The 25,994-nt window shown below is 36.5% G+C and overlaps 1 protein-coding gene and 1 pseudogene across 2 annotated transcripts in view; both read right to left on the bottom strand.

The window, feature by feature from the left end:
- The window catches only part of TRIM33 (tripartite motif containing 33), a 115,760-nt gene that overhangs the window by 7,227 nt on the left and 82,539 nt on the right, over positions 1-25,994 (bottom strand). For both annotated transcript variants that reach the window (XM_028101962.2, XM_028101963.2), the window contains exons 7-17: positions 25,189-25,335; positions 24,562-24,679; positions 22,907-23,181; positions 21,919-22,083; positions 17,362-17,562; positions 10,355-10,487; positions 8,538-8,601; positions 6,497-6,656; positions 4,963-5,312; positions 3,068-3,191; positions 1,118-1,192 (exon numbers count right to left, since the gene is read on the bottom strand). In XM_028101962.2, coding sequence (XP_027957763.1) covers positions 1,118-1,192; positions 3,068-3,191; positions 4,963-5,312; positions 6,497-6,656; positions 8,538-8,601; positions 10,355-10,487; positions 17,362-17,562; positions 21,919-22,083; positions 22,907-23,181; positions 24,562-24,679; positions 25,189-25,335 — 1,812 coding nt within the window. The remainder of the gene's footprint in view (positions 1-1,117; positions 1,193-3,067; positions 3,192-4,962; positions 5,313-6,496; positions 6,657-8,537; positions 8,602-10,354; positions 10,488-17,361; positions 17,563-21,918; positions 22,084-22,906; positions 23,182-24,561; positions 24,680-25,188; positions 25,336-25,994) is intronic.
- Positions 19,002-19,067, bottom strand: LOC114208127 (U4 spliceosomal RNA; annotated as a pseudogene).

Here is a 25,994-nt window from a genome sequence, read left to right as displayed (position 1 = left end):
TGACCAAAAATTTGTACCCTTGAGAAACAATTGAACTTGGAGAAGCTATTTAGACAGTTGATGAAAAGAAATGTTTGAAAGTTATTTTCTACTGTAAAGTCCCTGAACTTGAAGACAAACTTCCTAGTATCAGATGATTACTACTTACACAAAACAGCTTCCTTGTGTCTAGGTCTTTTGTGCTTTAAAATTCATTTCTGAGCCTACCCAGTAAACAAGTCTACTATTTAATATTCTATTATAGGCCTGGTATTCAACAATATCTTAATTCAACAAATGATGGTGAGCAAATGTGTGTAGCATATTCTCATTCCATTTATGAAGCCTGAGGACCCCTGATATTCCTTTTCCTATGGGACTTTACAGCTTTTATTCCTTATTAGTCTCCTTTAAGATAAACAAAGAGCATTGACTTCCAAAACTTCCAGTCTTTTCTTAATCTTGACTATTCACAAAGAGGGCTTATCTTCATAACGTAAGAGCCAGTGTGAAAGATTCAATTTTACATTTTTATTCAAATTAATACTTACATATAGAGTGTTTTCTCCCAACGTACAGAGCCTAGAATCATAGAACTGGAATTTTAGAAATAATTCAGTCCAGTACTCCCACTGTATGTTTAAAAAAGTAGAGGCAGAAAATTAAATAGTTTCCCCAAAGTTTTAAGGCTGGTTAATGGAAGAACTGGGAGAAGTTAAGTCTTCTGACTCTTGGTCCAAGATTCTTTCCATTACACCCATATCCTTTATGTCCATTTTAAAAGTGAAAGAGGATATAGAAATTAAATTCATTAAGTTTTCATGACAACAACAAAACCTTTAAAAAACAAAATGCAATTTTTGAGAAGTGAATCCCACATCCATAAGAGCCCTAATAAAATTTTAGATTAATAAATACTTACATTATCAGGTACTGTGCTAAAACATTCTTTATCCTATGTGTTCTTGGAATATCCAAAATGGGGAAAGAAATAGTATTAGAAAAGAAAACTTGGAACCTTGGAGAGGTTGAGATTATTCAAGAAGCCTGACACAAGAAGTCTTAAGGGCATAGCCAACACTCTTAAGTCTTAATACTAAGTTTCTTCATCAGAGATGTCAAAAAGTAAACAACTCACCGAAGCAGGAACTGGCTCCTGGAATTCAATACTTAATTCATGGCAATAGAGGTAAAGCAGAAGACGTTCACATTTCTGGCCCAAAAAAAAAGAAAGGAAAACTCATGAAATGTTTTTTCCCCTAATAAGATATTCTTTTTTTTTTCTTAAGAGAACTTTATCAGTACAAAGCATTATTACAACAAACTGAACATATGCTTCCTATATATTGACTTATCTAAGTAAATACACATACCCAAAGAAAACCGTCTTGTTTCCCATTTAGTTTTGAGACTATCTTCTGTTCTACTTTAAATGAATTTCTGTTCTACTTTAAATGAATTTATCGAAGATAGAGTGCTTTTGTTCTTAGACAATGACTAAGGTAATTTATCTACTACTATTTACAGAAATGAAAAGGAGTTGGTCATAAAAGCAACATACAGCATTTTGTGCAAAAATTTATAAATTACTAGGTAATCCTATAAATCTTAGTAATTAGGATTACCTAGTAATCTTTTTTTTTTAAGATTTTATTTGGGGCGCCTGGGTGGCTCAGTTGGTTAAGCAACTGCCTTCGGCTCAGGTCACGATCCTGGGGTCCCAGGATTGAGTCCCGCATCGGGCTCCCTGCTCAGGAGAGAGTCTGCTTCTCCCTCTGACCCTACCCCCCCTCATGTGCTCTCTCTCTCATTCTCTCTCTCAAATAAATAAATAAAATCTTTAAAAAATAAAAATAAAGATTTTATTTATTTGACAGAGAGACAGTTTAAGAGAGAAAACATGCAGGGGGAGTGGAAGAGGGGAGGGAGAGGGAGAAGCAGGCCTCCCACTGAGCAGGGAGCCCAATGTAGGGCTCGATCCCAGGACCCTGAGATCACAACCTGAGCCGAAGGCAGACGCTTAACGACTGAGCCACCCAGGTGCCCCAGGATTACCTAGTAATCTATAGCAATCCTAGTAATCTACAAATTACTGCTGTTGCTATTCACTGTAATTTTCTGATGCAAGCAAGACACGTATTATTCTTTCTTTTCCTGAAATGATTCCATGCAGGCCCAGAATTAAATACAAATTATGTCTTCTCAATATAATTCTAGAATTTTTTTATACAGTCAGAAAATGAAATGCATTTTACATTTAGTTTTCATTTGCTTAAACTTCTTTTAATAGAAGTTTACACACACTAAACAGATAGTAGAGGGGGATTTTGCAAGTATATACATCAGGATCAGAGCCAAACATAACTGTAATGACCATAGAGATTTTGATTTTGGAGATGAGACCAGATCAGCAGAAATCTGAGTGAAATGAGGACAGGATTCTGGATTTCATTTTTAATGACAGAAAGCTATTAGAGGATTTTAAGCAAGGAAGTGGCAGACTTATTTATATTTTTTAAAAAGAATACTATGTAGAGGCGCCTGGGTGGCTCAGTCAGTTGGGCGTCTGACTCTTGATTTTGGCACGGGTTGTGGTCTCAGGGTTGTGGCTCTGCACAGAGCTGGCTTCAGATTCTCTCACTCCCTCTCCTTCTGCCCGTCTCCCCTCTTGTACTGTCCGAAATCTTTTTTAAAAAAGAACACTATGTACAGTACAGAAAACTATAGTAGGAAGACGCAAGAGTAAACTCAGGGAGTCTGAGTGAAGAGTTTATTATGATAGTGCAGATGAACAACCATGAGGGCTATCTCAGAAGGTGATGGTGAGGACAAGTAAGAAAATCATATTATGGTCATTTCTGATTCTTTTACTTCTAATAGATTTCTGGCTTGGTACCATTTAATGATGGGAAATACCAGAGGAAGAGTGCAGTTTTTTGTTGTTATTTGCTTATTGTTTTTTTTTTTTAAATCAAGCTTTTGGTTGGGACATGTTAAATATGAGGAAGCTGGATGTAAAAGTCTAGAGGTGCATAGCCAGACAACTACAGAATCCCTAATAATAAATCCAACTTTATCTGACACTTACCCTTTGGTCCACGGGGCTTAACCCTTGTGCAGTTTTCCCCTTCTTACTATGTTGCAAATTATCACAATCATATTCAACTTCTGGTTTCCCAATATCTCTGCAAAATGTGCATATCCAGTCCCCACTAAAGAGGGAAACAGGCAATTAGTCCTTGTAATTATTAAAAAATCCACTCTAGAGAAGCTAATTCTCTGGAGGTAAGTCTCCAGTTTGCTTTCTTTCCTTTCCAGTCTTTGAGGGGAAGAGAGGCTCTATTCTTGTCAGATCTCATAAAGTGAAGCTGTATGATAAAAGCTTCCCAAAACTTTTCCCAGTCATTCTTCAATTAATTACTTTCTAGAAAGCTTTATGAAACTGGTAGCCCTGCATTTCAAAAGGGATCTCTTCATAACACCAAGTAGATGATCAGTACTTACAGCATAAGACTGACTGTCAACCCCAGTTACTACCTCACAATGACCCCACACTCATGAATAAGGAAAGAGTATGGGATATGGAATTCCTCGGGTATCCCATACTGGTTTGGCATGTGTTAAATAGGCCAAAAATAAAACAATTCTTCTTCATGCCAGTCAAAAGCCAAGAATACACACACACACCTCTATAAATACAAACACATGTACATATACCCCTTACCTTTTAAATTTTCTCAGTCTATAGTTTGTTTACATCAGGATTTCCATCAAACTGTAAATTCTAAAATGATTCATTCCCAGTAATTCTCCCTACTCTCCCCCGCCATAAAGAAATTCTAAATCTAGAGATTGTACTAGTCTTTGCCAACAGTTCCAATTCCTTCCGAAGTATCAGCCTTTGAGAGAAAGCATTCAGTGGCAAAATTCTAACATTCCAGCAGATGTTACAACCCAAAGGGAAGAAAAATATGAAAAGCCTTAATTACAACATCAAAATGTCAATACTTTTCTTCTATAAAGAGTAAAGTAAAAGAAGGTCCTTATTACATCTCTGGCAAATGACTGTTCCTCTCTTAAGACCTAGGTAAGAATTATGATTCTTCAGAAAAATATTCTGGCACTGTTTATATATTCACCATTTTTCTAATCCAAAAGGCTGAATTATTCAAAATGAGTAGCATTTACTCAACTAAAAGCACTGCTTCTTAGGACTGAGAGGAAATGTGAATGTTTTATTTAAAGGCAGAAAAAAAGCTGGGCTTTCCCAAGAACACTATTTACTGCCACTTAAAAGGGTAATTTGAGGGTAAGAGCTTGGGAAGGGGGAAGGTCTCTGAAATCAACTGCAGACAAGATGGCACGAACACAACTTGTTAAATGAGAAATGTGCACACAGTGCTACAGGCTGGCACTACAATTAACTGCTTCCACTGGTCAAGAGGAAGCGATAACTAAAAACTTCAAGATGTTGAAGGTGTTTTTACGAAGTACTTTTTCCTTTAAAATGCCTTTCAAGAGCTTTCAAACTTCAGAAAAGTAGGTTCTAGGTAAGACCCAACAGTTGCCTCCAACTGAATAGTATTCTTAAATGAAATTATTATACATCCTATTAAGACTGATGGCAATAGATAAAAAAGATTCAGCTTCAATAGGAAATCGACTAAATTCTCCAACACCCCAGGCCCCTGCCTCTCATAATTTAGAGTGTTATCTACTTTGTTTACACTAAGTATAAACTGAAGGCCAGGAAGTAGTCTACTTTTTATCATTCATACACTACTTAGATCTTGGACATTTCACCATTCAGCTGTTAGTTTCTCTAGAAGGTAGTAACAGAGGAATAATAGGCTCCCTGTTTTACAGAAACAGTATGCATTGGTTAGGAAGGCCATCTGCATGAACAATTTTGTTTGTTTTTGTTTTTGTTTTTAAGCTTATAAAAATAAATAAGAACAAAAAAATCAATTATCTCACTGGTACCTTGGAAAGCTAAGAAGTGTTGGAACATGACAAGTTAGATGAAAGACCTTTGGACATTTTTCACAGCATAACAGATCCCCTCCATTTTGGCAGACAGCACACCAGTCTTCATTTGGGTCATCATCTTTGCTATTGCCATCTCCTCCAATCCTTGATGACCTGTGTACGAGGCTTCGAATTGGGGACTTTCCATTAACAAGGCTGCTGAGCCCTGACTGTTTGCAGCTTTCATTTGTATCTGCAGGTTCAGTTTTCACATGGTTTTCCAGGCTTGCTAATGCATCCAATTCACTCTCTAGATGCAGGTTGGTTGAGAGAGGTGGTGTCAAGCTACTCTCAGGACTGCTCAACTAAAACAAAACAAGGACAAATTCTTAAAGAATCATTTAATCTAATCCTTAGTGTATGCAATGTGCATGTAACTTAAGAGTTATGTCAATACAAATACATATATGCTAACATAACTTAAAAAATAATTTGGAAATGACATTAGTGACATAAAGTAACGAAAAATTATTAGGCATGTTAATTTATGATTTTACAGAACACTCTAATATTGGTTCATTTGGATAATAAGAAAATTAAACTAACCTGTTAAGCACACTGATTGTAAAGTGAGCATAGGGTTATACTTTTCCTACAAAGAGCTGACTAAGATATCCTATTTTTCACACAAGAATCTGTTGCATAGCTTTTAAGAAATGTTACTCTGCCCACTTATCATTTTACTAAAGTAAGAAGATTGTGACAATGGTAAAAAAATATCTTTTACCACCCTTAAAAGCACCCAGTTTTCTGGGGGCACTTTCCAAACCGGATACTGGATGAAGATGTGACACCACAAATACAAGGCTAAATCCCTTTGCTCTTAAATGTACATATACTGTGTTAAATATGCTAATACTCCAAGTTGAAATGTCTATATGCCAACCATGTAGAAAATGACACCTAAGCCTGGGCAGGAAGAAAAAAACCAAGATCAAAATTTATTGCGTGGGGGGAGGGGGGTGGCGCAGGAGGAGGAAGAGAAGGTGGCTTTCCTTCATTCTATATTGTAAATTGTATAAAATGTTCTATCTGAAAAACTTCTAAATGGTTAATTATTCATAAGCCAAAAGCAATCTTCCCATCACACAACTCTTTGAGCATTAACTTCTTTCATGTCAGCAGTCCTAATCCTGAGCTCACAGGTCCAGGAAAATAGTCAAGGATCTTTGGTGTCCTGAGACTCAATATGACTGTTGAGATGATTAATAAAGTCAAAACAAAATAAAACCCAATTTAGAACCACGACAAAAATACTGACCAATAACAAACTAAAAGATATTTCAAATTTGTCAAATCTTTTGTGATAAACTGCAGCTGACACTTAGATGAAAAACTTGAATTACAGAGAGATATTTGAATTATACCAGGCATAAATATCCAAAAATAAATAAGTGTCCACAGAACCACTATTCAGTCTAGTAGGGAGAGCTGGAGATTCCATGAAGCGGCCTCCTTGAATCCCTGAAAGACCCCAGTGGGAGCTTACCATGCAGGCACTCCTCCTGCCATCCTCTGTCTTTTCTTGTTTAACAGCTCCTGAAAAGCTACATATTTCATCTTCAGTCCCAGGTTCTTGTTTGACCTTCACTTGATCAGACTTAAAACTAAGACTTGTCTTCTCAGCAGTTCTTCCTGATGACCCACAGCTAATAAAAAACAATAAAAAATGTCACATGTCTGTATAATATACATAAAACCAAATACACAAAAAGTAATATTCATTAAAGTAAAAACAGACAACGTATTAACTTTCTATAAGATAAAGATACCTCATAATGCCGGTAAGAGAAATATGATATAAGCTTAGCTTCAGATTCTTTAAAAACGTAGATCAAACTTTCAAAAGACCCTAAAAACATATTTTATGGTGTGAGGCACTTATACTAAGTCATTTAAACCATTTTCCCAGACTAGTTAATACAGAATGTTAGCGATTGCTTTTCTCTATAAAAGTAGTTCTGATTCTTCTCTGCCCCCAAACAAATGAAGAAGACCCTAATAATAGTTGTTCGTGAAACCTCCTCAAGGGAACCTCTATTTTAGCTTGTGAGGGGAGGACACTGGGGGATGAGGATACCAGGCAGTCACCAGCCCTGAATATCCTTATTTGAAGAAACAAAATGACAGGCTAAGAGGACAGAGTATACGACTAATCAGTTCCATCTAGACCAGAAAGTAAAACCACTGGCAAGAGAAGCGAATAACTAGTAAGAAGACTGTACTGCTACTGAGAATGAATACCTTTTTACTCAATTTGTACTTTTCTTTTAAAAGTAATGATTATTTATTTAAAGTATAATTAAAAAGTCAAGCAAGTATTTAATAGCACTAGTCTTCAGAATGCACACACACAGCCAAATAAAAAAAACATTCATGTAGCTTAAATCTTTCCTGCAGCATAAAAATCAGGCAACATTTATTCTACTTTAACATTTATTCCATTTTATGTTAACACACTCCACATACCACCCCATTTCTTAGCTTTGTCCACCAAAAAGGCATAACAAGCAATTCAGCAGCAACGAGTGCCCCTAGTACCCAGGAGACTGTCTCCAAGCACTATTTCCTCACTAACACAACCAGGACTTCTTAGAAAAATGGTGGGCTCTAGGCCTGAGGCAGGAAATATGTTAAGACAAACCTGGAACATCATTTCAGAACAGGAAATAAGGAAGCTTTCAAAGACTACTGGGGTTATACCAAAGGCCTAAGGAGCCAACATGAAAAAGCTCTGACAGGCCAAAGATGGAACAATATAACCCATTAATAAAAATAACATCTATAATAGTTTGCAATATATAAAATGTTTAAATATATGAGTTCATGAAGGTAACTAAAAAAACTCAAACAAAACAAAACAAACACTCACTGGTCACTATTCGAAGGTGCTGGGAACCAACTCACTATTATGAAAACAGAAATAAAAAAGAATCTCTTCTGCCTGTCCTATAACCAAACAGATGATGACAGAAAAGTTTCTCTATATAGAAATATTCTAAACTAGTAAATAAAAAGAAATAACACAATAATTAAAATATCCTTATTTTTCAACAAGTTAAAAAAAAAAAGAACTAGGCAATGATCAATTAATGGTTGCTGTCACAAACAAAAACCACCAAATGTTATGTGCCCCTTATGGAAGTACATGCCACCATCAGTGAAGAATTCTTCCCACCCCACCCTCCCCCTGATCAAAACTCCTGATCAAAATTATCAATACAGAGGAAAAAAACAGCACATACTGTATTTAAATGACAAGGTGGGGGAAAACTCTGTATGAGAAACAATGTATTTCTTCATCATATAAATCAATTTTGACCTCAATATATCTGTTGATGGCAATGTTTCAAAATAATCAAGACCAGGGACAAATACATGGGAGCAAAGAAGAGATAAGACTGGCTATAACTTGGTAATTGTTGAAGCCAGGTGATAAGTATAGGAGTTCAATGTAATTTTCTACTTTTTTAAATACATATTTAAATTTTTTCTTAAGGAAAAAAAAAACTAATAACATTAATACTCACCTGCCTCGACTGCCAGTACTAGAGGTACTAGGGGGTCTTACAGGTGTGTGAGAATTGGATAAACCTGGAAAATAATATGTCAAAATGAATTATCAATGCAGATAAAAATATTCAGAATTCTACCTAGTAGTTACAGAATTAAAGATTACTATAATGCAATTTAGCAATTCTTGGAAATCAGGCCTAGCCTTAATGTCAAAATCAGGGATGGCCATGTATAACCCTTGGCAGGAAGTCATCAACCAGTTTCTGTCAGCTGAGCCCAGATAGGATTCTCAGAATCCTCCTCAGAGCAACACTATCCAATCAATGAAAACTACCAGGTCAAGAGAAAGCTATTTGCCACCTTGCCCCAAGTCATCTGGTAAGTCTCCTACTTAGATTCCTAGTAATTGTTCTTTCTTTTAGAAGTCCTGGAATAACTATATTAAACCTTAAAAATTCTACAACTAAAAATCACATTAATGATGCATCTCATGAAAGACTCACATTTATTTGAACTATTTTTACTCTAGAAATAATAAGGTGGTCTGTTTCAGTAAGAAATAAGTAATATTTAATTTAATCCAAAAAAATACACTCCATAACCACTTGTGCACTGTCAATCTGTTTGGAGTTGCTTGAATCATTCATTTATGATAACAGGGTCAATAAAATAACCTGGATTTTCGAAGAGATGTGTATCTCATAGACTTGATTAGTCACAACTTTGTTTCCAGTAAATTTAAATTTTTGTTTTAAAATTGCAATTTGAAAATTTACTTGTCTTTCCTCAACTCTTGTTTTTTTTTTTTTAATTTTTCAATATCTTACAAGTTTTAAACTTGGGATGAAACCAAAGAACTCTTCAACTGACCATCTGTATCACAAAATATAAGCAAATGCATCTACAAATCTCGCCACGAATGTGAAAATAGCTAGGGGTTGAGGGAAGGGTAATTAACAGCTCTGAACAGTGTATACTACAGATATACTACTTCAGTTAGCTGAAAACTGCCAACAGTATTTGAAGAGATATAATTAGAAAAAGCAATCAGGAAAAAAAAATGATCTGATACTATGATGGTTAATTTTATGTATCAATTTGGCTAGAATATAGCTACTCAGTTGTTTGGCCAAACACCAGTCTAGATGTTGCTGTGAAGGTATCTTTAGATGTGATTAACATTTTAATCAGGAGATTCTGCCTAAGCAGATCAAGCTCCACAATGTGGGTGGGTGTCATCCAATCAGTTAAAGACCTTAAGAGAAAGGACTGAGGCCCCCAGAAGAAGGAATTTTGCCTCCAGACTCAAGCCTGTAACATCAACTTTCCCCTGGGTCTCCAGCCTGTTAACCTGCCCTATATGGCTTGCCAGTCCTAACAATCATATGAGCCAATTCTTTAAAATCTCTCTCTACACACACACACACACCCCGCTCCTGTTCGTTCAGAACCCTAATATATACATATACAGTTGACCCTTAAACAATGTGAGAGTTAGGGACATTGACCTGACCCCCAATTGGGCAAAAATTGCATATAACTTTTGACTCCCTAAAAACTACTAATAGCCTACTGCTGACCAGAAGCCTTACCAATAATATAGTCAATTAACACGTATTTTGCATGGTACGTATATTATATACTGTATTCTTATAGTAAAGTCAGCCAAAGAAAATATTATTAAGAAAATCACAAGGAAAAGAAAATACACTTACAGCACTGCATTCTTTGAAAAGAATCCACATATATGTGGACCTGTACAGTTCAAACCCATGTTGTTCAAGGGTCAGCTGTAACAAAAGAAATGAGGCAGTACCTCTGATGGCTTTACCTGATGATCCTGGAGACAGGGCAGAGGGTCCTGGGGAGGGATTCATGGTGCTTGTAGGCTGTGGGGGTAGGTGACTGCCTGAGATGTATCTACTTAGTAGATTATCTAAACTACTTGAACCAGCATCTTCCAACTAAAGAGAAAGAATGAAATGACAAATTTGCTTTGATTAAAGCAGAGGAGAAGCTATTAATTTCATTAATATAATCGCTTATGTTCACAGTTTACTAAGAGATTATTTTATCAAACTTGGCTTAATTGTTGCTTCCTTAGCCTCTCCTGAGGACCCACACAGTTTAAAGTTTTTGTGAACAAAGCTATAATAAATACTATTCAGCAAATACCTGGGGCAGCTCATGACAAAACCCAACAAATCACTAAATCCCTCATGTTCTACCATGAAAATAAAATAGCTCTGACACACACTGACACTTTTGCCTTTTCTCAAAGTTGATGAAGACCCTATTTATCAGCATTCTTGTCCATCTAGTCTTCCTTTCTTTATTCCAACATTCACAGTCCTGCCAGAATCACTCACCTCAATAGAAATTTAATCATGTCAGTGCCTAACTTCAAAGCTTTAAAAGATTTCAAACTCAAAATAAAGCCCTTAGCCTGGGATATAAGGCCCCTTATTACACAGGGGCAGCCCACAGGAAAACTGAGCCATTTTCTCACTTATAGGCAAGGCAGTAGGTTAAAGCCAGAGGACCTGGCAACCTAAACATCCATTTCCTCTCTTTAAAACCTCCCAACTACACTGAAGAACTGTAATGATGGGGCGCCTGGGTGGCTCAGTTGGTTAAGCGACTGCCTTCGGCTCAGGTCATGATCCTGGAGTCCTGGGATCGAGTCCTGCATCGGGCTCCCCGCTCAGCGAGGAACCTGCTTCTCCCTCTGGCCCTCCCTCCTCTCATGTGCTCTCTCTCTCTCTCTCTCTCAAAATAAATAATAAATAAATCTTAAAAAAAAAAAAAAAGAACTGTAATGATGAAACAGAAAATATTTAGTTAAGTATTTACTGTTAAGAAACAGTAAATACTATTTAATTATGAAAATTACCTTAAGAAAAATTTTACACTATTCCATAAGAGGTGGTCAAACTATTCTTAAACAACTGCCAATCTTGCTTATTGGTCTAACTTGTGCCATACTTGCCCCCTTTTTTTTAAAAAAAGATTTTATTTATTTATTTGACAGAGAGAGAGAGACAGCCAAAGAGGGAACACAAGCAGGGGGAGAGCGAGAGGGAGAAGCAGGCTTCCCGCCGAGCAGGGAGCCCAATGCGGGGCTCGATCCCAGGACCCCGGGATCATGACCTGAGCCGAAGGCAAACGCTTAATGACTGAGCCACCCAGGCGCCCTTATACTTGCCCCTTTTAAGCTTCTCTCTCACTAGAGGCAAATTACCTTTTATGCATATTAGATAACTTATTCAAGACAGAAAACTGAACACATACATTTACTTCTTGTTCTCCTTTCCTCTCAAAATTGCACTGATTTTCATAGTCATAAAACAGAAAAGGATGTCATCAAAGTAGAAACTTTGAAGAAAATTATAGAAATTAAAGCAAGGTAGAATTGGATCAATAGAAAAATGATCAAAATAAAGCAGGTCACAATATATCACAGGCAAGGGAGGACTCTCCTAAAAAGTAAACAGGCCTTTCTCATTGAAGCCCTTAAAAAACTTCACATCAGAAACATAAAGGGCTGAAGGTGATAGCAGGCAGTGGGCTCATTGGGAGTTGTGACTGCCCACTACAAGACTGGACAGATTAGGAAGACGCAAACTGGAAGTACATAAAAGGGCCTCCATTACATCACTACGGTTGCCAACAAGGAAATGCTAGCTGAAGCATTCACCCCCAGGTTTCACTGGACACGGATGAAGAGCAAGCATTAATAAAGTTATAAGTCTAACTGGAAAAACATTAATTCAATTATTGATTAAATCAATGTTCTCTGAACATGTATAATTTCTATGAATTAAAAGGAAAAAGACAATCCAAAGAAAAAAATACAAATCATCAATTAACCTATGAAAAGGCAACCAAGCACACAAATAAAAGAAATGTAATCAAAAGAAATGAAATCAATTAATATCTTTTTAACTATCAGATTGGTAAAGATGGGGAGAAAAGACTGATTCATTTATTTTATTTTTTTTTAAAGATTTTATTTATTTATTTGACAGAGAGAGAGAACACAAGTAGGCAGAGTGGCAGGCAGAAACAGAGGGAGAAGCAGGCTCCCTGCTGAGCAGGGAGCCCAACAGAGGGCTCGATCCCAGGACCCTGGGATCATGACCTGAGCCAAAGGCAGACGCTTAACCGACTGAGCCACCCAGGCACCCCAAGACTGATTCAATTAGTTAGTACTAAGAGCACATACAGAAATGGGTATCCCATAACATTTAAGTTTACATACAAATATCAGAAATATATAGTTTTCCCAAAACTTCATAATATCCAATACAGTATCCAGATAAATGGTTACTAAGTATGCCAAATATGAAAAGTTCTTTATAAAGAATAGATCTTAGAATATACATCTATTGGGGTGCCTGGGTGGCTCAGTCGGTTAAGCTCTTGATTTCGGCTCGGGTCATGATCTTGGGGTCCTGGAATTGAGCCCTGCGTCAGGCTCTGTGCTTAGGAGTCTGCTTAAGATTCTCTCTCTCCCTCTGCTCCCCGCCCCCCACTCACGTACACTCTCTCTCAATAAAATCTTTAAAAAATATATATTACATCTATTAATTATAATCTAATCTGAATAGAATCTAATATTATGTATTCAAAAAGTATTCATGGGCGCCTGGGTGGCTCAGTTGGTTAAGCAACTGCCTTCGGCTCAGGTCATGATCCTGGAGTCCCGGGATCAAGTCCCGCGTCAGGCTCCCGGCTCAGTGGGGAGCCTGCTTCTTCCTCTGACCCTCTCCCCTCTCATGCTCTCTAATAACTAAAATCTTAAAAAAAAACAAAAAAAAACAAAAGTATTCAGGTTCATCATGTATCACCTCAAAGTCGAAATTACAAACATGCATTATACCACTATGTTGGAGATGGACAGTAGAGCAAACACAATGAGAGAATTCTATTTAGATCTGTCACGACTACTATTAAGATATATCAACAAATATCAAGTATCAAAACTGCCTTTGAATTTACTTCTGATTTGCATTACATAGTTAATGCTACCTTGTCTACTTCCTGTGTAGCCTCCGCCAGGTTTCTTCTTACTATACCATGGAAACTACAGGATAGGAGAGAAAGTAAGTGATTCTTTAAGAGGGGATAGATTTCCTTCCCTTTCTGTTCTTGGTTCATTTGGTTAACTATTTCTTACTATAGTTGTGCTTTCATGGTAACCACCTCCACTTTTAAAAGCAGATGACAGTAACAAGTGTTTGTAAGAATGTGTAGAAACTGAAACCCTCACACTGTTGGTGGGAATGTAAAATGGTGCATCCACTGTGGAAAACAGTTTGGGAGTTCCTCAAAAACTTATACAATATATGACACAGCAATTCCACTCCTAGAAATTTACCAAAGAGAACCAATAACCTGTGTTTATACAAAAACTTGTATAAATACGTTCATAGCATTATTCCTCACCAGCCAAAAAGTGGAAACCCAAATGTCCATCAACTGATGAGCCCATGAACAAACGTCGTATAACCATACAATGGAATACTAAGCCATAAAAAGGAATTAAGTACTAATGCAGGCTACAACACAGATGGACCTAGAAAACACTGCTAAGTGAAAGAAGCCAGGCACAGAAAGGCATAAATATTATGTAATTCTACTCATGCAAAATGTCTAGAAGAGGCAAAACCATAAAAACAGAAAGTAAATTAATGGTTTCCAGGGATTGGGAAAGAGGGAAATGTGACTGTTAGGTTCTTTTGGGATAATAAAAATATAAAAATATAAAATATATTTTTATATTTTATATATAAAATATATATATAATTTTATTATATATTTTAAATATATAAATATATATATTTTATATAAATATATAAAAATATAAATATATATTTATTAAATTATTAAATTATAATAATATAATATATATTATATTAAATTATATATTAAAATATATAAATATATAAATATATATTTTAATATATAAATTTATTATATATATTAAAATATATATATAATATATATATTTTATATATAAAAAATAATTTTATATTTTATATATAAAATATAAAAATAAAAAAATAGAAATAGTGGTAATGGTTCATAATCTTGAGCATATATTAAAAACCACTGAATTGTACATTTTTTAAAAAATTGGGACTTCCTGGTATGTGAATTATATCTCAATTTTTAAGAGCAGGTGATAAAAACGGAAGTCTAATATGATGCCCAGCTTTTCAAAGATGCATAGCATCTATATTTCCTCCATTTGGTCTCTGTCAGAAAGCACCAAACCAAGATCAAAGTAGCCTAGCAAATTATGTTAAATAAGACATTAGCAAACTTCTTTTCCTTTTGAAAGTTTCTTAAGACCTGGAACCAAGTTTTATTTATCTTCTTATTCTCAATCCCCAAGGACTTTAGCATATACTAAGTGTTTAGCAAAACTTGAATGATTCTTCTAACACTACACATTCCTCTCTCTCATTGCCCAAAACCTCTCAATACTATACCTTTCGAGGCCTACAATCCAGAACTATCTCCCTACCATCTCTATGGATAGTGGGGAGAAAACTAGACTTGTAATCAGGAATCTGAGCTTTGAGTTTTCCATGTACTGGGTTACTAGTCACTAACCTTTCTTACTCTCTCATCCATAAAATAGGGGTATCATATTATCACAAGATGGTTTTACATATTAAACTGATAAACTGCCTGTGGAAATGCTTTGTAAACTATAAGCTTATAACTTAGAAATTTTACTTTTTAGGGGCACCTGGGTGGCTCAGTCAGTTAAGCATCGGACTCTTGATTTCAGCTCGGGTCATGATCTCAGGGTTGTGGGATAGAGCCCTGCTTCAGGTTCCATTGCTCAGCAGGGAGTCTGCTTGAGATTCTTTCCCTCTGTCCCTCCCCCTGTTCATGCATGCACTCTCTCTAATAAATAAGTCTTAAAAAAAGAAATTTTATTTTTTATAGATATATTCCCAAATTTCCCATTCTGTATTGTCCAGTCCTCTCAGCACCAATACAACTACCATTCACTCAGCCAAAAAAGATCTCTCCTAATATTAGGGAAGCAATAAGATTAAGAGAATTCACAATGAGTTAAGTGATTTTGAAACAATTTTGAAGTTAAAGAAACATCCTTTAAAACTGATAAAATCCATTAAATACATAAAAATATTAAAATGCAATCAAGGGCCCCAGTGTCTTAGTAATTTCACTGCTCCTTGCTCCCATGGTGACCCTTGACTCTGAGTAACTCATACAATGCACGAGAGGACGACTCGGTATAACTTCGAAGGTTATATTTAAACTTATAAGTAAAATGTTTTTTGTCAAGTCATTGCCTTGACTTGATGCGGACAAGCAGTCTGCTGTGCCCACTCTTGGTGCCTCAGTGCTTCCACCCACCCTGCCCACAAGCAGATCTACCAACTTGAACAAGTATTTCAACGAGCAGAAGGAGTACTGGCATGTCATGTTACCCAGAGAACTTTCCAAACAAGTACCCAAAACCCATCTGATGTCTGAAGGGGAGTGGAGGAGATCTGGTGTCCCAAAGAGTCTAGGCCGGGTTCATTTCACAATTCATAAGCCAGAATCACAGACTGTTCTCTTAAATAAGCTCTTGCAAAATATCAACAAAAATGAAGTATACCCAGGGATCGTTAATTAAACCTTTTTCAATTTAATATATATGTGTATGTAAGGTAGTATTCAGTGAATACCTGAAAAATGTACAAATCATTCATAACTGTGCATGAGTTGTATTCTTCACAGCAACAGAGATCAGTTAAATTTAACTGTAATTAAGTTACAATAAGGTAGATTTTTAAAGATCTTTTTTTTTTAAGTAACCTCTATACTCAATGTGGGGCTTGAACTCACAACCCCAAGATCAAGAGTTGCAAGCTCCACTGATGGAGCCAGCCAGGTGTTTAAGATAAAATTTCTTCTAGTCAGTTTTTCTCTTAATAATAAGCATCTGTTTGACTTTGTCTATTATTTTTATATTAAGTAGTTTGTATGCTGCACCAAAAAAATATTTATTTGAGGGAGAGCGAGTGAGCATGCAGGGAGGAGGGGCAGAGGAAGAGGGAGAGAGAGAGTTCCAAGCAGGCTTCACGCTCAGTGCAGAGCCTGACGCAGGGCTCAATCTCAGGACCGTGAGTTCATGACCTGAGCCAAAATCAAGTCAGATGCTTAACAGACTGAACCACCCAGGCGCCCCCCCCAACCAAAAAATTTTTTTAATAAAATGCTTTTAATTCAAATGAATTCATGAAATTTCAGAAGGCACTGCAAGATCTTTTTCTTCAGGAAAATGCTACAGGTGAAAGGGACAGAAGTCTCAGAAGCTTCTACTCTTCACCATCACTTTCTCTCTCAGTATGCACTACCTCCACCAAGTGCCTGATATCTAGACTTTCCAACTTCTTCCTTTCTTAAACCAAGCTGTTTGCAGAAGGGGGTACACCATCCCTTTTAGACCTAACAGAAGACTGGCAAATATGTGACCACATTTTGGTCCTGGGTCTCCTCTTGGGATCCAAACTTATAGCACAAGTGCTTTATCTAACACAAGGTTTGTCTGTTGGCAAGTGGCAGAAAGATGAGCAAAGCTGCTATCTTACAGCTTTAAAATATGGAGGCATGCTAGTTTTAGCACACATGACTTTGAAAAATCAAATATTATACTCTACTCTTTGGAAATTTCAAAACACGTTGCTCCTGAAAAAGGAAAAGAGAAAAGAACAGCAGAAGAGAAAAGAAAAAGAATAGGTATACCCTTAACTCCCTAATTAATAACATGAGGTTTTAAATCTCTCATTCAACTTAAATACAAACCTGTATGGGTGGAATATCTGGCAGTGATGGAAGGTTTTCAGGATTGGTGACTGAGGGGATTAGCTCTATTGCTGTAACAGATGGGCTCGTGGGACCTCGATTTGCATTTGCCATCGTAGCTGTAGTAGGGCTGGTTGGATTGATTGTGGTGTTGTGCACCGACACAACAGGGAAGGGTCCAGCATGCCCTGGGTTTGAGTGCTGTTAGGAAAAAAGATGTTATCATTACTTGATCTGCCAAGATATCCTAATATGAACTATACCTTCACAACAATTTTTAGTTCAGGAAAGATACGTAAGTGTTTGACATCGGTGACTGAGAAACAAAGAAGTAAGCACTATCTTAACAATAGCCAAGACACAGAAGCAACCTGTGTCCGTGCACAGACGAATGGACAAAGAAGACATGATATGTATGTGGATGTCTGTCCATGTACAAAATGTGTATGTGTTTGTATACAGAACAGAGTATTATTCAGCCATAAAAAATGAGGCAATCATCTGCCACAGCATGGATGGACCTTGAAGGCATCATGCTAAGTGAAATAAGACAGAGGAAGACAAATACTGTATGATCTCATTCATATGTAGAATCTTAAAACAAAAACAAATGCATAGAAAAACAGTTCAGATCTGTGGTTTCCAGAGGCAGAGGATGGAAGAAGGGGGAACTGAAGGTGGTCAAAAGGGGAAAGGTACAAACTTCCAGTTGTAAGATAAAAAGTACTAGGGGTGTAACATATGTACAATATAACATAGTTTTAACACCATTGTATGACATGTAGGAAAGCTGTTAAGAAAGTAAATTCTAAAGAAGATGTGGTGTACGTACTTGTGTACACACACACACACACACACACACACACACACACACACACACACACACACACGGAATATTACTCAGCCATCAAAAAGAATGAAATCTTGTCATCTGCAATGACATAGATGGAGCTAGAGTGTATTATCCTAAGCAAAATAAGTCAAAGAAAGATAAATACCATATGATTTCATTCATATGTGGAATTTAAGAAACTAAACGGATGGGGGTAAGAAAAGAAAAGAAAAGAGAGGGACACAAACCATAAGAGACTCTTAAAGACAGAGAACAAACTGAGGGTGGATGGGGGGCACTTGTGATGAGCACTGGGTGTTGTATGTAAGTGATGAATCACTGAATTCTACTCCTGAAACCAATACTGCACTGTATGTTAACTAACTAGAATTTAAATTAAAAATTTGAAAAGAAAAAACAGTAAATCCTAAGAGTTCTTATTACAAGGAGAAAAAAAGTTTCTTTTCTTTTTATTGTTATCTATATAACATGAATGTTAGCAGAACCTACTGTAGCAATCATTTCACAGTATATCAAACCATTATGCTGTTAAGTCTTAAATTTATAAGGTGATGTACATCAATTATTAATCAACAAAACTGGAAAAAAAAGAGTAAGCCTTCTCCAACTTATACAAAAAAATAATCATAATTCAAACTTAGGCTTTTCATTTTCCTACTCATTTTTGTGTAGTATTAGGAAAAGGCAGACTTGCCAATAATTTTCAACCTGTCAACCTGGTGATACGTTATTTCAGAACAAAGATGTATATAAATAGATGATCTGGAAGCCCCCAAAGTTTTCAAACATCAATTAGCAATAATCGCGCCTCGGATAAACCTCATTGGCTACGATACTGCCACTACACAAAGCTAGTTTTCAAACATCAGACCAGGAAAGCCACTGCTCTATTTATAGTCCTCTTTAACTCTTTTGTCTTTTTAAAAATAATTGTGAAAAAAATTGTGTAGTTGTACATTGTGTAACTGATAAGGTAGGAAAAAAACAATGAATGTACAAATAGAAATATGACACCAATTCCTGATTGTAATACTCCGTGACTTCAGGCAAATCACGTCTCAGTAATTTAGAAATGTGGCTAATACCTCACTTGTCTCATTGTGAGGGACCATTAGGAGGATCATCTTTAAGGTAATATGGGAGGGGCGCCTGGGTGGCTCAGTTGGTTAAGCGACTGCCTTCGGCTCAGGTCATGATCCTGGAGTCCCAGGATGGAGTCCCACATCGGGCTTCCTGCTCAGCAGGGAGTCTGCTTCTCCCTCTGACCCTCTTCCCTCTCGTGCTTTCTATCTCTCATTCTCTCTCTCAAATAAATAAATAAAATCTTTAAAAAAAAAATAAGGTAATATGGGAAACAAATTATACATCTATCAATAAATTAGAAATTTAAACATTTAAAATTCTAACATCTAGTGATTTCTGTAGGAGCCCTGAAGCCTAATTCTGCAGCTTCTGTGCTCTTCCAAAGGGTGTGCCTGCCTCCTGGCAATACTTGAGGGCTTTCCACATTCTAACAGGCACATGGGTACATTAACAGCTGTAAAGAAATTAATGTCCATTTCTTCAACCTTTATATGTATCTTTTCTAAAGAAAACCCGATTTCCCTAGGAATGTGCCAGAGTCTACAGGCTCTCCTCTTCTTCCTTCACTACTGCGCTTCTCCCCCAGCCTCAGAACAGCACAGCTCTGACTGGATCCTCATCTTATCTAGCACATGGCCCCAGGGGCAGAAAATACTCTTGGAAAGACAAGCAAAGTATGAGTGGCAAGCTGGTGAAAAAGTGCCCAGCTCAAAAACCTGGTAACAGATCTCTAAGTGGGTTCTGATACCTGATGATCAACAAAAACGAAAAGACCTAGGGGCGCCAGGGTGGTTCAGTCGGTTAAGCGTCTGCCTTCGGCTCAGGTCATAATCTCAGGGTCCTGGGATCGAGCCCCGTGCATCAGGCTCCCTGCTCAGTGGAAAGCCTGCTTCTCCCGCTCCCACTCCCCCTGCTTGTGTTCCTTCTCTCATTCTGTCTCTTTATGTCAAAATAAATAAACTCTTTAAAAAAAAAAGACCTAAAGAAACTGTCAAATGATAAAAAGATTGATAGAACAGTACTAATAGCTCATTTTGAGTTTCAGTTTATAACCTACAAAAGTTCAAACAGCTGAGGAACATGAGAAATTTCTTTTAATTCCCAGATACATGATTCTGTGAACAAATTTCCTGAGGATCATGAGAAAAAAAGTAATAAAAATTAATGTTGAATTCTAACTTACTCTAATAAGTAACAGACATACAAATATACATAAATGAATAGGAAGGGGGAAAAGGCTTCTTCTATCTCATAAAGAAATGTATACCTAAAAGAATTTTATTTTATGTTTCCTAGTATTTTTAAATCATGTCAATATACTTATGTTGTTTAAACGATTGTATAGGAGTTATTGTAATGAAAATTTAGTCCAGGAAAAATCTTTTTAAGCTTAATAATAGTCTTATTGTTGCTGGAAATTTAAAAATTTTTAAATTGACATTTTTCCCACAGAAAACTACAACTAACTGATCTATCAGTCTATCAAACGTAAGTATATTAAGATAAAATTCTGTAGATAGAGTAGAAGATTCAAGTCGAATTCAAGTCCAAGGAGAAAGACAGAATAAAATTTTAACTTTCAAAAAAGAGCTTGCTATGGTATTTGGGATTCTAATGGATTTGTCTACAAGAATGATACAAGGGTTTTACTTTATAATTTCAATATTTACAATATGCCAGAAAATGCATCCTCAGCAATCATTTAAATTTAAGTTTATGACAGAACTTTTAAATGTCAACCGTAAACGTGAGGGAGTGCATATTTTTCAAGTCTTTCCAGAGATACTTGGGCCTAAAAGTTGAAGGACCACTGCTCTGGGACTGTTGATCCAACTTTAGTATGCAGATTGATCTGAGAGTTAAGTAAAAATTCACATATTTCTGAGTATTCCACTCCTAGAAATTCTGATTCAGTAACTATGGCTCAGAATCTATTTCTGACAAGGACCCCCCCAAGTCATTCTGATGGTCATTAAAGCACGCTATGAGAAATATCACTGTAGCGGTTATAATATGAACTTCATTCTTTTATAACTAAAAATCACAGGTAAAAGTAGCCTGATTGTATAATCCTAACTCCTATTCAAATATAACCTGCTATTCAGGCAAAAGTTAGAAAACATGTTTCTAAATATTTATTTTTAAGAGTAGGCACATCTATATCCTTAAAAGAAAAGCAAAGAGAAGCAAAAAATAAATAAATAAATTACATATAGCGTAGCTCTATTGTTTTCAAAGTCCTTTTTATAGATTAGGTTCCAAACATCACATTAAAAGAGTAGAGGAACAATTTCAGGAAACTAAGGTTCTAATCTTGACTTTACCATTACCTCTTGTGACTGTGGATAAATAACTAGCTACTGTGTTTTTTACTTCTATAAAATGAATTGGTTGGACTAGGGTTCTTAACCTAGGATACAATGGGTTGAATGTCATTAAAGAAGCTCTTAAAATTGAATTCATATGTATGTATATTTTTCTGGGATAAGAAGATACACAGCATTAATCAAATTCTCAAAGGTATCAATGGCCACACAGCACGTCCCCCCAACTGCTTAAGAAGAATGATGTCTTTTAGTTTTAAAATTGTATGATTCTTACAAATGTAACTCTAGGCATACTTGTCTTTGGAGGTGTGGCTGCATCATGGAATACTGAGGGCCGCTGTGCCTGGGTATCCCTGGTATTCGGGCAGCGTTCTGAGCCAATCTCATCTGATGGGCTTGGAAAGCTCCACAGTTCATGTTGCCTCTTTGCATTGTTTGCACACTGATCAATCTTGGAGGCTACAAAAAGCAGAAATTGCATTTATGTAATAATATTTTTTATATATATACCTTTCAATTATAAAATGTTATGGGAAAAATCATTCTGTCAGGACAGAAGGGCATAAAGTAAAAAGTATAAGCCACAATTCTCCCCATCTCTAGCCCCAATTCCTTCCTCTCAATACACGTGTGTATTTAAGGCCTATCAACATTAACTTATCCAACCCTGGATTAATGGTTTTGATTTGGATGGGGGTGGGGAGATCAGGAGAGATACAGGGATGGAAATGATTTGAACAAATGCCTAAAGAACTTATCAGATTAGGGCGCCTAGGTGGCTCAGTCGGTTAAGTGTCCGACTCTTCATTTCGGTTCAGGTTGTGATCTCAGGGTCGTAGGATCAAGCCCTGTGTGGGGCTCTGCACTCAGTGTGGAGTCTGCTCCAGATTTCCTCCCCCCCACCCCCTTCTTAAATAAATAAATTAAATAAATAAATAAATAAATAAATAAGAACTTATCAGATCCTAGACAAAAACTATCTGTCCCTCTGGCCCAAAACCACATGTGGAAAACAAAAAAATATCTGGTATGGAGGGATAAAATAATCCTGTGCTCCTCCATAGTACTAGTGAATTAATTTTGTTTCCCATGGTAAGTATTTAATACCCTTCCTCACATCTCCCCCAAATCCCTGCCAAACCCAGAGCAAATATTTAAATTCTAACTTTTGAGCTTTGTCCCTGCTAGTAACGTTGAAATGTATAATTCATCCATACAGGACAGAGTGTAATCCTGAGGCCTTCATAATTTGTCAATAATGTCATGACGTAGTAATACTCACCTGTTGCTGTAACATCTGTGGGGCTGCTTGCCTAGGGTGCTGCTGTGTTGTTGTTGTTGTTGTTGATACAGGTGCAGGTGGTTGCTGCATTCTCATCTGTTGCAACTGCTGATGTTTCTGTGCATACACTTGTTGTTGCATGTGCTGGAGTCGAAGCTGTGCTAAGTTAATCTGTCCAGGGGTTTTACTAATGTGGTTTGTCCCTGGAGGAACTTGCCCAACTACAACATTAGGAGTATAACCAGGAGCTGGTTTACTCTCTATTACTAGATTACCTGAAGGATTTAAAAAATGAGAATAATTTGCATATAAATGATTGTATCATCTACTTTGTGGATTAGTCACTATCTTTTCCTCTTTCTTTTGACAACTATCAGCACCAAAAGCTTCTGACAGTACAGCAGAGATGGGAGCTAGGTTTAAAGATAATGAAGATCAGAAACATAGTCCAAAGCCAAATAACTGACTTTTGAGGTGTCAGAATAATATATTACCTGCCCTTTTTCTTTATTTACACAAATGCACAGAAAATTAAAGATCTGAAAGAGATATTATCAGAGGCGGCCCACGTAGTCAAAATCAATTCTCCCGGACAGACTCAAGGATACCTAAGATTGCTAATGCTGATGTCATCTGCCTCTGAATTGCCAAAGTCTGCAGGGCAGAGTAGGACACTGCTCCAAAACTGTCTGTGGAAACATGGAACGTTTTAACCACTTATGTCGCTAAAAATGACAATTTTCCTTGCTTCTTACTGAGCCCAGTGTTTTCTAGGAATAGAAAGCAAATTTTAGGAAGGTTTGATATAAGGCAGAGTCGGCAAACCTTTCCTTTAATGGGTCAGATATTTTAGGCTTTGCAGGCCACATAAGATCTATCATATATTCTTTTATTTTCATTTGTTTTTACAACCCTTTAAAATGTAAAAAAACTCAGCCACCATGCCACACACCGTTTGCCAATGCCTGATCTAAGGCTATAACCAAATTTTAATATACACAATTATTTTTTTACAGAAAGCCATCCACCTCTGCTTTTACAACTTCCAATGGTGAGGATCTGACTATTTTGAAAGTGAGTTTACTCATCTGTAGATAGTTCTAACTGTCGGGAAGTTTTTGGCCTTTGTTGTGAATTGAGCTGTTTGTCTGTCTCCCTGTAACTTTCACCTGTGGTCCGCAGGTCCACACTGTGGAGTAACTAGAGTGAAGTCCATTTCTCTTCCGTGTGGAAAAGAGCTACTCTTATCTTTCAAACATTCCTCAGTACATGACTTTCAGACACATCAGCATCCTGGAGGTCCTCCTCTAGTGGACAATTTGGTACAATTTATATACAAACTACTAAGCATCTAATAAATTCTTCCAGAGAATGAAACTCCATTTGCTAATAAGTTTTTGACATGAAATAGTCATTATTAATTTTAAAAGATGGGGAAAAGTTAGCAATGACACACATTTTTAAAATCTACACATAGGAGATTCTCAACATTCTTAAAGATGTCATGAACATAGCTCAAGTTCCCAATGAGGAACATATTTTCCAAGAAGTTTACATGTTAGAGTGAAGTTTCAAGTCTCTAAAATTTGCTTTAGATGTTTTCTCCTCCTAATTCAGTGAACCCAGTTACATTCATAAAACTAATTATTTCTCACCTAAATTGACTACATTCTTTGCCCAGAAGGTGGGATCACAATGGAAACGAATTGCTCCATTAGCAGCAGGCACAGGATCACACCGTGCTTTCAAAATATGGCGCAATTGAAAAGTAATCTTAAAGGGAAAAAATTCACATTAGTCTTAAAAATTATAAGTATCACTTGAGAAAACATACATGATAAAGACATAAAAAGCTCATGTAGCCCCACAAATCAATCTCAGATGAGACAGTATGTGTTTAAAAGGCTATCTATATTAGCAATCAAACGCACATGCTTGAACTTCTGACATTTCTGGTGATAAAACTACATTATGATGGTGATAAACTACTAGGTACATTACGATACTAGGTATCTTCAGGACAGTAAATACTGTATGATTCCATTCGTATGCGATTCCAGAAAGTGAAAGAAATCAGACTATGGTTGCCTAGGGTCAGGAGCAGAGGGGAACAAGGACACTTTTGTGGGTGACAGAAATTTTCTGTATCTTAACGTGGCGGTGGTTACACTTGCAAAAATACAAAATCTAATACTTTACCCAAGTGCAATTCACTGAATGTAAGTATCTCAATAAAGTCCACTTAGAGACCATAAATATACTATACTATGTATGTGTCTCACCAGTCGCTTGCTGTACAGTAGTGCTGTGCTGCTGCCACTTGCAATTGCCCAGTTTGTAAAGTTCATAACATGCTTCACCTGCCGGGAGAGGCCCGTGATGTCGTTCTGCTGCTGCAGTAACTTCATCTGTCTTTCTTTTGTAACATTCTGAAACAGAACAAGAATTCAATGACGAATTCTATATGAAAAATTCAACTCACAATTTTTATTGCAAATGAACACAATACCTACATTACTTTTTAAAATTAGGATAAGTTGGCAAGCACCTCATTATTTAATGAGTCTCTGATCAAAAGAAAAGTCACTAACAAAAGCGGAACTAAAACTTAAGTTCCCTAAGCTAACAAGGGACATTCCATATATAGAAATTAATGTTAGTTGATGTCTCTCTTTTCCTTCAGAAGATAAAAATATTTTTATTAAAAGCAGTATCTATTATTAGGCTGATCCAATACACAGAATCTACGGCATAATGAGCTGACCTTTAGAAATATGATATACTCAACTCTACTTTTCAGACCAAAGAAAATTTTGTGTTGCCAGTGCCACCTACTGGTGCAGCATGAGGCTAGAGTTAAAATCTCTTCCTTTAAATACTTTAGACAAAATGAGAAACGTAAATTCCAAAGTTCTAAGAGCAGAGTTAGGGAAACTTTTTTTAAAATGACAAAAGTTCATAAAAGAACAAGGAAGTCAGTAAGAGTTGAAGGACCAATTTTGGGGGAAATGTTGCAAAGGAAAATTAAACTATCTGGGAACTAAAACTCCTAGAAGCAATATAGGTGATGTCCTATACACTTTAACAT

The sequence above is a fragment of the Eumetopias jubatus genome, unplaced genomic scaffold, assembly GCF_037043125.1.
Source record: "Eumetopias jubatus isolate StellerSeaLion01/CBP00866 unplaced genomic scaffold, mEumJub1_p1.0 scaffold_4, whole genome shotgun sequence".
Classification (NCBI taxonomy): domain Eukaryota; kingdom Metazoa; phylum Chordata; class Mammalia; order Carnivora; family Otariidae; genus Eumetopias; species Eumetopias jubatus.
This window is presented reverse-complemented; position numbering and strand designations above follow the sequence as displayed.